General features: G+C 32.8%; 1 protein-coding gene across 1 annotated transcript; it reads right to left on the reverse strand.

Annotated features, from left to right (window-relative positions):
* Positions 1-362: 362 nt before the first annotated feature.
* Positions 363-13,299, reverse strand: LOC117339810 (synaptic vesicular amine transporter-like). The gene is made up of 16 exons (XM_033901521.1): positions 13,209-13,299; positions 12,428-12,716; positions 11,821-11,879; positions 11,437-11,520; positions 10,964-11,056; positions 9,777-9,866; positions 9,498-9,538; positions 9,007-9,070; positions 8,344-8,439; positions 7,711-7,789; positions 6,202-6,253; positions 4,110-4,173; positions 2,501-2,620; positions 1,993-2,038; positions 1,550-1,637; positions 363-634 (listed from the first exon to the last, which is right to left on the reverse strand). Exons 1-16 carry the CDS (start codon positions 13,297-13,299, stop codon positions 578-580), a joined length of 1,413 nt encoding a protein of 470 aa, XP_033757412.1. The 3' UTR covers positions 363-577.
* Positions 13,300-16,824: the final 3,525 nt, after the last annotated feature.

Genomic DNA, 16,824 nt, shown 5'->3' on the forward strand with positions numbered 1-16,824 from the left:
GGAAGATATATAATTATTTCATATTTTTTCATAATTGGAACATTTGAATTATGTTTTAACCCTCATCATAATGTAGTCGATGCATGGGTTCATTTTGATTGTTTAGTGATATTGAAGTACAATATACATTGCTTCTGGATATCAGTTTTGTGTACAATCTTCAAATTATATACTTAATTAACGAATGTTACAACAAAATATGAAAATTCGTTGATCTACATTGTGAACTCGATGGATGTTTCTTTAATAAACTTTAAATGCTAAATACAAAACACAAAACAAAACAAAAAACTATAAAAACAAAACAAAAAGCGAAACAAAAAACAAAAACAAACAAACGAACAAACACAATTTCAGGAACACTCGTTTTTTGTCATTTTCTCAAATTTATTGAATATTTCATACATAAACTTGATTTGATATTGGTATTGTTTGATTATATAACATTGTTTGACAATGACACATGGTAGGAAATATTATATTAATCTTTGATTTATAACCATGTGTCAAACAAAACAATAATGTTTTCAATTTTCTGTTTCAATCAGGTTGCAGTTTAATGTGTATCGCCGTCCGTTTATTCAGATTTGATGTCCGAGTAGTTGTCCATTTTCTCAAGGCTTTCCAGTATAGGCTAGAAAGAAGCAATATGGAATATTTTATTATCGTTCAGATAAAACAGTTATGTCATTACAAATGTTTTGTAAACAACAAACAATGTAACTTTGAAGAAAAAACAACTGAATTTTAAAATGTTTTTGTTAGTTGGTTAATATTTTGGCAAGAACGACGTATTCTGGTTAATTGTATATTTTTTCTAAAACTCAATAGTGGAGCAGATAAATTAAATGAAATGGCATAATTTAGCACAGTTTGATAAAAACATAAAACTTTGCAAAATAATATTTCAGATAAGAGAACACTTTTTGGCCTCTGGGCGTTCACAGGAAAAAAACCTTTGATATTATTGGCGGCTAGTTTCCAAGATGGTTGGCAAATATCTCTTAAAACTAACATCAGAGCACGGCACCCTTATTTCGATAGTAGTGCGACTCAAAGCAGTTGAATAGGACGTAATAGTAATACAGGTATGTTTAAAATATATCGTAGTGTAGAGGTAACGTTCAGGATTTTTGAACACAGGTAGATATAAATCTAATGAGAATACGATATATTGGTATAATTTGTTTGTATTTAGCCGTGTTTCGCATATTTGAGGTGATTATTGGATATCATGCATGGGCCGAAATTCAGGTGATGAGATAACGTTTGTCGAAAATATCGTTTTTGTCAGAATTAGATTTGTGCATGTATCATAAGAGAAAATCCAATCCTCTTTCTCCAAATCCCTGATCCCCCCCCCCCCCCCCTGTAATATTTCAATATTATTATACAAATGACAAAGAATTACAAAAATATTTAAACATTATATTTACATACTCTTCAAATACACCTGTATATCACCTATAAAACCCAGTTATCGATTTAAAAGTGTGTGTGGAGGAGAGGGGAGGGGGGGGGGGGAGGGGAGGGGAGGGGGTGGTCTTACCTTATTTTCGTCTTTCAGTGGGGGATCTCGCAGAAGAATACACAAAGGACTGAATGCGATATTGATGATAGCTATTCCCCACATTAGCCTGAAAACAAATTCGAAGCTTCAAAACTCCATCATTTACATGAGCTATTTAATAATTTTGATTAATTACGTTTACAGAATGCAAACACGAGTATCACAGTAATACAGCACACCAAGCCATATTGTTTCATTGGCAAACTACGGGCAAGTCAAAATTGGCAAACTACGGGCAAGTCAAAATTGGCAAATATTCCAAAATCAACACAGTTACCTTCCTGTGATGTATGCTCTATAATACAAATAGGTAGAATAATAACATGCAGATCATCGTTTTTTTCATGATTGCATTTTGATTATGGTGTCATAATCTAGGTCGTTCAGATTAGCATTCGAGATTTACATCTGCGGCTACGTACCATGAAAATCCTACAAGCTTTACAATCTGCCCAGCAATTGATGGACCTGCACAATAACAACATATAAAATATATTATAAACTGTATTGTGTTTAAAATGATTGTTCTAACATCCAAGGCAAACGTAATGAAGACCCCATCTGTAGAGTAGTGACAGATATATATACATTTGACAGAAGCTTGTAATATCTTACTGGAACTTCAATACGGCCGACAAGCTGCTTCTTACAATTATATATAGCACTTTCTCTTTAACCTTGATCTCTAATGTCGCCTGACAGTAGACTTCTACATGCATTTATTTAAAATCATACATATTTGCTCCAATGTATATCTAGACGAACACGATACAAGTGTCTGAAACAGTCACCACAGAAAACATTGCACTAGCTTCGACGGATTTTTGAAAAAAAAAAAAAAAAAAAAAACGCTTATTAACCCCATTGCTTTATTATTATCAAGAAATTAAACGGTTTTCGCGTTAGAATTGTAATTAAAAAAAGTATCACCTATGCCGTAAGCTAGACAGACCGCAAGCTGTGCTATGGCATATACACTCCCATACACTGCCACGTGACGTGTGTCCACCAGTAGAGCGAGTAACGGCATGATGGCAGCGTCAGTTACTCCTGTATCATAACAAAATATATTTGGAAAATAAAATATAAAATTGAAGTATAAAAAAGCACCAATACAGTACAACTAAATCGGTTAAAAGGTGGCGCGAGATATTAGACATGTGTTACTATTTCATGTATTTCCATCAATTTTTTGGCATACTTTTGGCCCCGGATATGACGCGACAGTTGGCGTTACTGGTCAAGATGAAGAATGTGATTGGTCAATGTAGCGGTAGATGCAAAATGCTGATATGCAGTTAAAAACGAAACAATGTTAAGATTGAATGCAAGCTGAATAAGTGGATGTATCCTTTCAAATGACACATTGATAAAATTATATTCCTGATTCAAATGCAGTCTTATTATCACCAAAAATTATTCAAACTGATATAATTTTATGATCCGTTCGTTGATTTATTTCTCCAGCAGTTTTACATTAAAACCACCAGCATTGAAACTATGCCGTTTATCTTTTTTTAAAGAGATATTCTTGTTAATGTTGAAAACACAGCTAGGTTTTAGTAAAGATATATTGAAACATCACATACTGTAAATGTGCATATTTTTGCGGTAATCTTATTTTGGTGCTTTTCGCATCTGGCTAAATCATGATTGCGCTGATTACATGATATATGTGTTATTCCTACAGAAATTATGAGAATTTGATAATTCATCGCTGATTATTTAAGTGCGAAAAAAAAACAAAAAAACTACAACAACAAAAAAACAAAAAAAATCGTGTACAGTCAAACCCGAGTAAACATGACTAGAATAACGTTATCATTTCTTATTTCACTGATATTCAAACAGTTATAGCAAAAGAATGCCATTAAAAATATATTACAATCGTGAATTTCATATCCAGAAATGATTGTATATAGTTAATGCTAATTATCATGTCAATGACTTGCTATGCGGTTTAATAGTGAATCCGGAACCTTGTTAAGACACAAAGTCCGTGTCCCAACATACAGAACCACACAAACACGTATTCATGCCCAAATACATATTTTGTGATCAGGCTTAAATGTTTTTGGCAATAAATCTTATATCGGAATTAGTATAAATTTATTTGAAGGAATTCGGAAAGTGAAATATTGTTTTCGATAACTAGAGTTTTCTTTTCAGCCACTATTCCATGATTTATGCAAGGTTAAAGGAAGGTGCGTTGAGCAAATACTTCATTCTTGAGCATTAATTCATGACAGGCCGAGGTGTTCCGAAGGATAAGCTTCTTATGTTTCATCGACGACACTTGAATGCGAATCTATGTCAAATTCTCGAATTGAGAACTACGCTTGTGACAACTGAACCACGAGGCATTTACATGTAATTGCAGAAAAAAAAAATTGGACATGTCTACACTTACCAAAGCCAAGTCCAAGACCGAAGTGAGGAAGAATTCTACTTACCTAAGCCAAGTCCTAGACCGAAGTGAGGAAGAATTATACTTACCTAAGCCAAGTCCTAGACCGAAGTGAGGAAGAATTATACTTACCTAAGCCAAGTCCTAGACCGAAGTGAGGAAGGATAAGCTCAGTAACACTGCTAGCAAGAGGGACCTATATCACAAAAAATGAATGATAAACCTATATATAGTATTGATACATTATACAGTATTGAGACATTATATAGTATTGATACATTACATAGTATTGATACATTATACAGTATTGATACAGCAAAGTATTTCTAAATGACATAGTCGTGAGACATGACATAGTCGTGATACATTATATAGTATCGAGACATTACATAGTATCGAGACATTACATAGTATTGATACATTATATAGTATTGAGACATGACATAGTATTGAGACATTATATAGTATTGAGACATTATATAGTATTGAGACATTACATAGTATCGAGACATTATATAGTATTGAGACATGACATAGTATTGAGACATTATATACATTGTAGTATTGAGACATTATATAGTAATGAGACATTATATAGTATTGTGACGTGACATAGTATTGACATATTATATAGTATTGAGACATGACATAGTATTGAGACATGATATAGTATTGAGACATGACATAGTATTGAGACATGACATAGTATTGAGACATGATAAAGCATTTAGACATGATAAAGTATTTAGACCTGATAAAGTATTGAGACATTATACAGTATTGAGACATTACATAGTATTGAGACATGACATAGTATTGAGACATTATATAGTTTTGAGACATTACACAGTATTGAGACATGACATAGTATTGAGACATGACATAGTATTGAGACATGACATAGTATTGAGACATTGTATAGTTTTGAGACATTACACAGTATTGAGACATGACATAGTATTGAGACATTACACAGTATTGAGACATGACATAGTATTGAGACATGACATAGTATTGAGACATGACATAGTATTGAGACATTATATAGTCGTGATACATTATATAGTATTGAGACATGACATAGTATTGAGACATGACATAGTATTGAGACATTATATATTATTGAGACATGATATAGTATTGAGACATGACATAGTATTGAGACATGACATAGTATTGAGACATTATATATTATTGAGACATTATATAGTATTGAGACATTATATAGTATTGAGACATTATATAGTATTGAGACATTATGTAGTCGTGAGACATTATATAGTATTGAGACATTATATACATTGTAGTATTGAGACATTATATAGTATTGAGACATTATGTAGTCGTGAGACATGACATAGTATTGAGACAGTATATAGTCGTGAGACATTATATATTATTGAGACATTATATAGTATTTAGACATTATATAGTATCGCGACATTATATATTATTGAGACATGACATAGTATTGAGAGATTATATAGTATTGAGACATGACATAGTATTGAGACATTACATACTATTGAGACAGTATATAGTATTGAGACATGACATAGTATTGAGACATGACATAGTATTGAGACCTTATATAGTATTGAGACATGACATAGTATCGCGACATAATATATTATTGAGACATGACATAGTATTGAGACATTATATAGTATTGAGACATTACATAGTATTGAGACATCATAAAGTCGTGAGACATTATATAATATTGAGACATGACATAGTATTGAGACATGACATAGTATTGAGACATTATATAGTCGTGAGACATTATATAGTATTGAGACATTATATAGGATCGAGACATTATATAGTATTGAGACATTATACAATTATTGCCCTCGTTCCGGGTTGACATGAATATTTGACCACCGGAGAGGTGTCATGTCACCCGAGGGCGTAGCCCGAGGGTGACATGACACCTCAAGGGTGGGCAAATATTCATGTCAACCCGGAACAAGGGCAGTAATTGTTTTATTATACCGAAAAAAACATAAGTGAATTTATTTTGGTATCAATAAGTTTATTTATTACTAGACTATCAACAGTTTTTAAGAAAATTTATTTCATTAATTCATCAACTATTCAACAAATGCTCAATTGTAATCAACCTACTTCTATTAAACAAAAAATGAAAGAAAGAAAAAGAACTGTAATTAACAAGACCGTGAAAAAAGTTAACAGTTCAACATCTCCTGTTAATACTTACAAGCGATAGGCATATACCAATTAACAGCATACTGCATAACGAACACACCCATCTGAAAATAAACCTCACAATGTATAGTATGGGGACATGAGAGAAAACCAACAACTCTAATAAGTTTATAAAGGTAGGTACATAGTATGTAGTAGTAGCTTATTTTATTCTGCTTGTTCTGGTCTACCCATTTTCAGATAAAAGTTTTCATATATAATACATGCTTTAATGATCTATCTACTCCTCATTCCCCAGAACAACGAACAGTATTGTTTGTTAATGGGAGTTATCTCCCGTTCACTTACTCATTACAATTCAAGGGGTCTTAAAGCCACATACTCCCGAACAACCTAAAATTCTAGTTGCACACGTGTATTAATGACAATCCAAGATTCTCATGCACGTTCCCCCAACATTAAAATGACCACTGGCCTGGACGCTTGACCGGGAGAGTCCTTGAGACATCAGTGTATAAAAATAACTCGCCGCATTTATATTGATAGCGAGAGCCGAGAACGAGGCTATAACAACGTGCACTGCACATAAACTACACACATGGCCGTTGTTTACATATATCGAGAATACGTGAACTTTGCCTAATAATGCTTTCATTTAAATATATTAACAGAATATTCGCGTAATACCCAGGTAACTGAACAAAATAAGCAAACATCGTTTACATTTAAATACTTAATTTAAAAATGTAGCAATATGCATACAACAAAACATCGATAAAATCTTAGATCGGTGAAGTTGACAATGTTCAAAAGCTAACCAGCAATCTAATAGATGTCCTTTTTCTTCCAACGAATCATTCCCTTTCCTTAGGAAATACTCAGGTTTTGCCGTTTCAACACACTTTTGTGTCTTTTTTTGGCATAATCTGTCTGCGTTTTCGCAGTTCCACGCTTGCGGCGTTTCGCCATTTTGTATGGACTGTAAAACCCGCCGTTGCATTGTGGGACTACTTTTCAGAGAAACTTGGTCCGGCATCCACAGTTATTATTTTTTGGAATTCCCCGTATACTTTCATAAATACACATTTTCTTTCAGTTTCTGATTCACGATAATCTGTTAGGTATGTATCAAGTCCGAAAGCTGCAAACGTATACCATCATAAATACACATTTTCTTTCAGTTTCTGATTCTCGATAATCTGTTAGGTATGTATCAAGTTCGAAAGCTGCAAACGTATACCATCATAAATACACATTTTCTTTCAGTTTCTGATTCTCGATAATCTGTTAGGTATTTATCAAGTTCGAAAACTGTAAAAATCTCAAAATGTAAACATTTAGACATGTTTCTTCGTGAGTATGTGGCTTAAAATCTATTGGTTTGTTACGGTTTTACTGCACAATTGTTGTCATGAAAATGAGTGCGACCGTGGAACATAGCTAAAAACGATTTATTTGGTCAATTTATACACTGTTTTGATGTAAAACGTAGTTTTTTTCTAGTCATTTTGGAAAATAAAAATTTGGATATTAGAAATATACTGACTAGCATTGTGCCTACCTTCCCATTCGTTTAGCAACAACTCCAAAAAAGTTTGCACCGACGAAATACCCAATGCTATCTGGCAAGAACACCAAACCTGGAATGAAAGTTAAAGTCATGAGATCATTGTATCCAGAGCTTATCCATGTTTACATTATATTTTGCAGTAAATAAAAATATGAATACCATTCTCGTCTATCTACTTATAAGTTTTTTTCATGTAGGGCTATGAAGAACATTTAGCAATATCTATAATCAATGTGATGCTAGGGGCTAAATGTCAAGTTTTGGAAATGGTAATCAAAAAGAAAAAGGAAAAAATCGATCAAATCAAACAAAAATGAACATTTACCGACCCTATTGTATGAATACTGAGTACTTAATTTGACACACTCATAGTTAAGCGCAAAACCAAATTAAAACAGATTGCCGGAATGGTGAATTAGCACGTCAACAATGATTGCCATAGAATCCAATGTAGAAAAATTGCAATTAATGCAATAATATTTTAGCGAAATGCTTCCAAAGCGAAAAACGCTGAAATAAGATTACCGCTAAAACGGGTACGTTTTCAGTATATGCTTGTAACTTATATAGTTATTAGGGTTCGAGGAAGTCAATTACAATTTGTTGAAATCAATATTTTCATACCTAGCTGCCACTTTTGAGCATGCATTTTATCAATGATCCATATAGGGACTGTCGGCTCCAGCGTCGCCATGGCTGTGGTCGTCAGCATCACAGCGCCTAAAGAAAACCATGTATCAACTTCTAGTTTTGTTTTGTTATTTTTGCTAAATTATATTTACTCTGAAAAAAGTTATTTAACTTATCAAATTGAAATGACAAAATAACAATCAATATATTTATTCATGCTATATTTCTTTTCATTTTCTCTTTATTGGTTTATAATTGTTTCGCCGTTTTGAAGCTCCATTACTTTTGCAATGAAGATGAGCTTCTCTTGGAAGTAAATTAAAAACTCTTTCAATGTAAACTGCCTGAATATGTAAAGGAATAATGTGCAACAAATGTCGTAAAATAAAATAGCATATAGACACTAATGGGAAACTGTTTAATATGAAATAAATGCTAGATATTTGAAAAAAGGTAAAATTATTATTTTTTATTAATTGTTTCTATAAAATAAATGAAATGAACCATGCTGATGCCGAATACAAATAAAATATGAAACTTAATTTGCGTTTTATTTGATGAAATTTGTGTCGATTCCTACGGATGTTATGCGAAAGTTTAATTTTCATAAAGGGACGTTATTCATTAAAACCAGGGACGTACACTGTACATACTCACCTGCTGCTACAAGTATGTATGGGTCCCTCACCAGGCGATGGAGTGGTGTACCCACTATTGTCAACTGTCAGAATATAATTGTATTAATGTAAGAAAGGGAAAAAAAAAAAAAAAAAAATTAAAACGAAATAAAATGATTTAAAAAAAATGGGAAAGTCTCAACATGTATTGTACAACATGAATGACAAAAAACATCATCAGAGCAAGACATCATGACTTCCATCTCCAGATCAGCTCTATTACATTACCAAGCCAAGGATATTGAAACTGAGATAAACACACGAAAGCGAATCCTTCGATTCGTATATGTACCCAAAATGACTGGTTGGAGGCAAAATAGCGGATGAACATTTGAACAAATAGTATTCTTTTGTTTAAATGCGGTAAAATAATTGCAAAAATCCTCGCAAATATCTGAATTTCCTTAGATCAAATTAGATATATATGATAATAGATGACGTTCTATTCATGTATTGAACTGTTTTACCTACCTTCTGGTGTAGTGTTGGTCGCAGAATCACTAACTGTAATACTAAACAAAACAAAAATCTTTTGTTGAATTTCTACAATTGCTTTTCAAGACAACCCAATCTTTTTCAATGAAACACGAGAGAACCATATTGTTTATTTGGAGACTTGCGACCTTAATTCGGTAATCAGACTTGGTGAAAAGTATCAAACTTTTTGCATTTATAATAAGGAACTTATATATCAAAAAGCGAACTATTAGAAATTTGAACTGTTTGACGACTGCCAATAGATTATCTTACCAATGTCCAAAACCACGAACGTCGCTATGGTTACGAATGGAGTATATTTGCTGCTGTATGTGTACAGGAAACCGCCGAAGGGATACCCAACTGGAAATAGAAAATGCAGTATTTCAATTTACATACGTGAATTAAATGTAATTAAATGTAGGTAATTATGAAATGGTGATTGTATCATGAACAGGTGACATTATGAAGTGGAGACATAATGAAGTGGAGATATTATGGAATGTTGATTGTATCATGAAGAGGTGACATTATGAAGTGAAGACATTATGAAGTGGAGACATTATGAAGTGGAGACATTATGGAATGTTGATATTATGAAGTGGTGGCATTATGAATTGGAGATATTATGAAGTGGAGACATTATGAATTGGAGATATTATGAAGTGGAGACATTATGAAGTGGAGACATTATGGAATGTTGATATTATGAAGTGGTGACATTAGGAAATGTTGATATTATGAAATGGTGATATTATGAAGTGGAGATATTATGAAATGGTGATTGTATCATGAAGAGGTGACATTATGAAGTGGAGACATTATGACGTGGAGACATTATGAAGTGGAGACATTATGAAGTGGAGACATTATGGAATGTTGATATTATGAAGTGGTGACATTATGAATTGGAGATATTATCAAGTGGAGACATTATGAATTGGAGATATTATGAAGTGGAGACATTATGAATTGGAGATATTATGAAGTGGAGACATTATGAATTGGAGATATTATGAAGTGGAGATATTATGAAGTGGAGACATTATGGAATGTTGATATTATGAAGTGGTGACATTATGAAATGGTGATATTATGAAATGGTGATATTATGAAATGGTGACATTTTAAGTGTTGAATAGTAAGACAGTGTATTAAGTCATAAGGAGTGGCGTTTGTCTCCCATTCCTCTTCACGTCAACTCTTCCCTATAATGGACATAAGATTTAAGGGAAAGGAGAAATCGCTAACGTTAATGTTCTTGGTATGTATAATTAATATGTATTATATATCAGAAATACTTGGAATTCCGTTTTAATCAATGATGACAGAATAAGATAATGAAATAATGTGTAAATAAATAACGTTTGATTGGAGCCCTCGTGTATAAGGATATCGTTGACAGATGCTTATTTTTTTTAAACGATTCCCTCAAATAAACAATGACTTGTAGAACTTACCAACAACACCTAACGCACTTCCACCCATCGCCATTCCCATGGCACGACTTCTATCTTTGTCGTCCTGGTAACGATCGGCGAGTAAACTCATTCCTATAAAAGTTAGGAAAATATGTCAATTTACTATTTAAAAAAATATATATTAACCATGATAAACACAGTATCTAGACATCTTTATCAGTATTAAATAATATCTGTTATATAGAAATTTCTCATTGTTTGGTATAATCTAAAACAGCCATTTTAAGAAATGTTCTAACTTTTAGTTTAAAAATGGGATACTTATTAGTCTAAGGACGCAAAAATGCAGCAATTAAGTTTACCAATCAAAATTTAATCATTCAAAAACATGTTATACGCCTTTGGTATATTAAAATATGCCTAGTGATCCATCACATTTTACCAAAGTATACATCACATGACATATAAAAATATATTTAAATGTATGTAGTTATGAATAAGACGTGCAATACCTGCTATTGTGGAAGCAGCGGAGCCAATCCCTTGAATACATCTGGCCAACAGCAATGGCACCAGGGACGCCGCGAATATATAGACTGATGTTAAAAGACGGTTATGTTATTTTTCCTACTATTACATATCATATATCAAGATACGATGCCTAAACTACAGATGAGGCAATGATAAAATTAACTTCATTCTCTGTTTTGTTTTACCTATTACCCCATTCACGCACCATCGTTCACGTTCAAAAAAATTCGTGTATCTCAAAGACATATTTCCTATTTTCAAAAGATAAAATTGCGGGTTTTCGAAAATAACCAAATACTTTATTTAGAATGATGAAATTGGATTTTTTAATATTCACGTAGCAATTTATATCAGTAAACACTTACTCAAAGACGAAAGGAGTAATGTATTTGTTCCAATAAATAGCAGAATGGGATATCCAAACCTGGAATGTAAGCAAACAGTTTAATATATCAAACAATAGCATATCCATTATTAAGATGTTAATTAGATAATTAAAAGAAACAAACGAATAATGGTGTCTAGCATATTTGCTAAAGCTGCAAATAGCTAAGAAAGGAAACCTAAATCGACTAAAACTACGAATCATTTTGGTAAAATGTTTTATCGAAGACTTGTTTCCAGGATTTCATTTCATCTATATGTAATAGATATTGGTGTATAAGAAACAAACAAAAAAGACAAGGGAAAAAAATAACAGGAACTTAAGGAATAAAAAAACCAAAATCAGGATATCATACAAAAATAAACAAGTAAAACAAAAATATATTTATAAAATAATATTATATATATAAATAAGAGACATCAGTGTTAGCTTTGATGTTTTCTCTACACTTTACCTTACGACCATACGGGAGATCAATTTACAGAAAAATAGAGGAATATGTATCAGCCCTAGGCACTTTTGCACAATTTACATGATTTAAATTTCAGGCTGTTGGTTATACCTGAGTTCAGTTTATGGGTTCTCACCTATTACAAAGCATCCCCGCAATAGGATTAGCGATGATCTGTATTAAAGCTTTAGATGATAGCAACCATCCTACTCTGCTGTTTTCATCCACAGCGCTGAAGGACATGAGTAGCCGTTTGGCTAATCCAATATTAGTTCCGGAAGTGACGTTGTTTAGTTGTTTCACATCCTGGTTCAGTATAAACACCGTATCCGTAACATTTATGTAGTTTGAATAATGTTCCTGGCGTATTGTATCCTCTAATGTTTTCTTATCCAAGTCTATGAGAATCTCCGGAATGACAGGAACTGAAACCAAGACCTCTTTTCTATAGCATTAAATACTATAAAGTACTTTTATGCATCTACACACTTACGAGAACCACCTCAACAACTGTTTTGAATGAATAGGGCCACCATCACAGAGGGTGACAAAACATTAATTAATTACTAAAAAGTGATAATAACCGATTATAAGGTGAAATTACTCATATATACCAAATACATATAAAATATCACTTTGATCAAACATAAAATAATAAGCCAATAAAGGGTTTACCAAATAAGAACCGCCAAAAAGACATAATACTATAAAGTACTTTTATCTTAACAAAAATAAAATAGATAGATAGATAAATAAATAGATAGATAAATACATAAAACGGAATATATAACCGGAAGTACTCCCTATGCTCACGTCCAAAACGTTAAAAGGGGATTCTCTTACTTATCAAACATTCTGAACTCAAGATCTAGGACATTTTAAGATATTTATGTTAGTCTCAATTTCTGAAGTCTTACCCACTGCTGTCAGAAGGAGATTGTCCAGCATATTGGTATAGAATACCAGAACAAGGATAGACACTCTTGATGTTTTAGCCTGTGACAACATTGAGCTCCCAATTTCGGCAAAACTCGTCCTCAACAGCGGCTGGTCAACATGAAAGGAAAATGGTTTCGTTTTAAGATATGGTAGCATAAATTGAATAAACAAATGGTTTGACCAGACTCCTAACGTGATGTACATTTTGATAACCATGGACATTTTACGTGCATGTGTACCCGCCCTGATAAAGATTTGGAAATAATACAGCAAACGCTTTGCTGGGTGAAAACTTACATTGATTTGATTTTAATGTCAATAGTAAACATATTTATACACATGTTCAAAAAAAAGTAAACACGTAACGGTATGTATTCCTGAAATTCGATGAACAAAATTAACAATATGAAATATTCCGTAGTTTCTTTACCGAATAAACTATCTATATTTGTTTTGGACACTTTAACATTATTGTAATAAAAAGACTATAGTTGTATTCATAAAAAATATGTTCCTGGTCTATTTTATTGTATTATGAATTGCAGGAAACTCGAGAACAAAGAGCGTTAAATGAAAACATTCCTCTATGAGGACATCTCTTGTCCTAGATGTGAAAGGGTGATCACCCCTAGCAGTCTATTTATTTTTACTGCGGGAAATAAAACCTTTAAACTGTTATCAAATATACGAAATGATGAAGATATAAATACTTTGTAAATGAATGGAAATGAATATGAAATATTTCTACATTTTATACATTTCTGTTTTCATGGAAGCAGTCAAAACCTTAATTGAAGTTATATATCTGAAAACAAAACTGTTCATTTTGTTGATTAAAATTACCTTTTTAAGCAGAAAGTTCTTAAAGACATTTTTTCTGGTCATGTCCGCTTGTTCTGAAATTAAAACAACGTCAATTTCACTAGAAATAAACATCTCAGATATAAAATACTTACCATTGTTTGTCGTCAACCGTAGTAGTATCCTTCGGACAAACAGAGAATAAAATCTGGAATTTTCTCAGAGATGTCGTAGAAATAGTCTCCATGCCTTCTATCTATTTCACAGTTGAGTGGACGGTATAATAGGATATCGCCGAAGTGTCGAAGACATGAAGGGGACACTTTCATCATAGGCCTACAGATAGATGCCTCTATCCCATTCCAAATTAATACAAGCTCTCAAGACATTATCTCGCAGGGAAATTGAAACATCGATGACACACCCAAAGTGATTTAATCAGAAAGTAGTCAGTTGTGCTCCATGGAGATGCACATAATTTTCCAAAATGCATCTAACTATATAATTCAATTGTGTTTGTAACACGCTTTTTCATTGGTTTATTTATTCTGTATATCGATAAGAGATAGACCGGGGAAAATACGCACGTTTTGATGACGTAACATACAAGCGACTACATTTTTCACAAAATACATTTTCTTTGTCGAATTTTAAGGTAATCGACCACCACCATCTTATACAAACATTGTTGAGCGTTCATATGTCCTTTACTGGAATTTAAGGTTCAAATGAATTTGTTCCCCGCGACTTAATAGCGAAAATTTCAGATAAATCTGTCCGGCCTGTTTTTGGTCAGCGTTTAAATCATTGCGTCATATAGATTTACATAAAACAATCTGTCTGTTTATTTACAGACTGAATACTCTAGAGCTAGGTAACACAAACCGATTCGTAATTTATTCATTGTGCGCCTTTTGTTTGGTCTTTATATCGATAGATCAATCTATTATCTTTTCATTTCTTAAATAGTTCGACAAGCCCATTAGATGTATCATTGTGTTTGCACTGTAAAGAATTTATTTCAGCAGGAATAATAGTTAAGCAGATTTTGCTTAGAATATTGCAATAGTGTAATAAATCTCTGTAATCGAACAATGCTGCAATTTGTCCTTTTGTTTTGTAATAAAATACAAACATTTACTGATGACTGTTCGATATTCATTGTTGTGTTGATGAAATTGAAGCCTGTGCTGAATTAACCTTGAAGTCGCTGTAATAATGTCTCACGGCTATATGTTAAACAAAAGACACAGGAAACGAAATTCGGTTTCAATACTCTCCCAACGTCTTTCCAAGCATCGAAGACGTGTTAATCCATCGAAAAGGTTTAATGAAATGGACCCTGGAATGTCTAAGTCTGTCTGAAAGATTTGAAAATTTGTCAAATGAAATCAGATGTGTTCGTCGGTACTTCTTGATTGCCTTCTGATTCCTTTGTTACAACCCTAGTCCATATTTTGACTTACGGTAGCCGGGATTTGACCTAGATTTGTGAAGTCGGTTTCGTCAATGAAGCAGATTACGCTTAATGTAAGTAATAGAAAACATTGCTTTGAACGACGAACCCTTTTTAAACATTCATTTCTCTGCCGAATTATTCTAAATATTCTAATAATTTAGACTCACATCTTGTGTATCTTGTAGCAGTCTACATAGAACGAATAAAGCATTTTATTACATTTTTACCAGTGAAATATCAAAAATTATTCATTCTATAAATGTGATATTTTTCACTAGTGAAAAATATCACTTTTGCTGATATGACCAATCAAATTAATGATTAGAAAATACCAAAATAATTGACCAATCAGAAAGCCCGACATATGTCAGCACCTGGACAGGGGGAACTACCTTTTTATAGGGAACTGTAGGCCTAGTTAGCATACGGGGTAGGTTTTTCGTTGATAAAAAATGTAATAAACATAATATCTAACAGTGTCTTCAGTAATACCAAATATATTTCACTCGTGAGGCTAATATTTTGATATTTTTCACTCGTGCTGCGTACTCGTGAAAAATATCAAAATATTAGCCCCACTCGTGAAATATATTTGGTATTACTGAAGATACTGTTAGATATCCTCTATACTAACAGAACAGGACATCGAATCAACTACGGCATGTAAACGCCGAACATGGGGAACAGAGGAATGCTACAAACATATATGGATTATTAACCGTGGTGCATTTGAATACTAACACTTTCATCCAACTCAGTGGTAAGTTGTCGGTATGTTGTGTAAAGAACGAGGTATATATATGGTAGAATTGTTCTTAAGTTGATGTTCATGTGTATGAATACGATCGATGCATTAAATAAAGTGTAATCGAGCATTAAATACACCGTAAATGGGTCATATTGAGTGTAAACATAATGATGGAAATCGTCTGTACAAGCAAACATTATAAGCCTATGACGTCATATTGTGAGGATTGCATCAGAGTGATTGAAAAGGGACGCGAAGACAGTTCTGATTTGTTTGCATTGGTCTTGCCAAGGTATGGTGCGATTTAGACAGGGAAAGTATGTTGATATTTTTTCTGTGTTGTATTCATGTATCTGTCTTTGGAATACAGGTACAGATGGATGAGGAATGATGATTGAAGTTTGATGAATGATTAGAATGATGATGACAATGACTTCTGGAAGGATGACTATGATAGCTTTAACAATGATCATGATCATGAATAATGATGATGATGATGATGATGATGATGATGATGATGATGATGATGATGATGATAAGTGGATTTCTATGATGATGATGATGATGATGATAAGTGGATTTCTAT

The sequence above is a fragment of the Pecten maximus genome, chromosome 12 (genome assembly GCF_902652985.1).
Source record: "Pecten maximus chromosome 12, xPecMax1.1, whole genome shotgun sequence".
Classification (NCBI taxonomy): domain Eukaryota; kingdom Metazoa; phylum Mollusca; class Bivalvia; order Pectinida; family Pectinidae; genus Pecten; species Pecten maximus.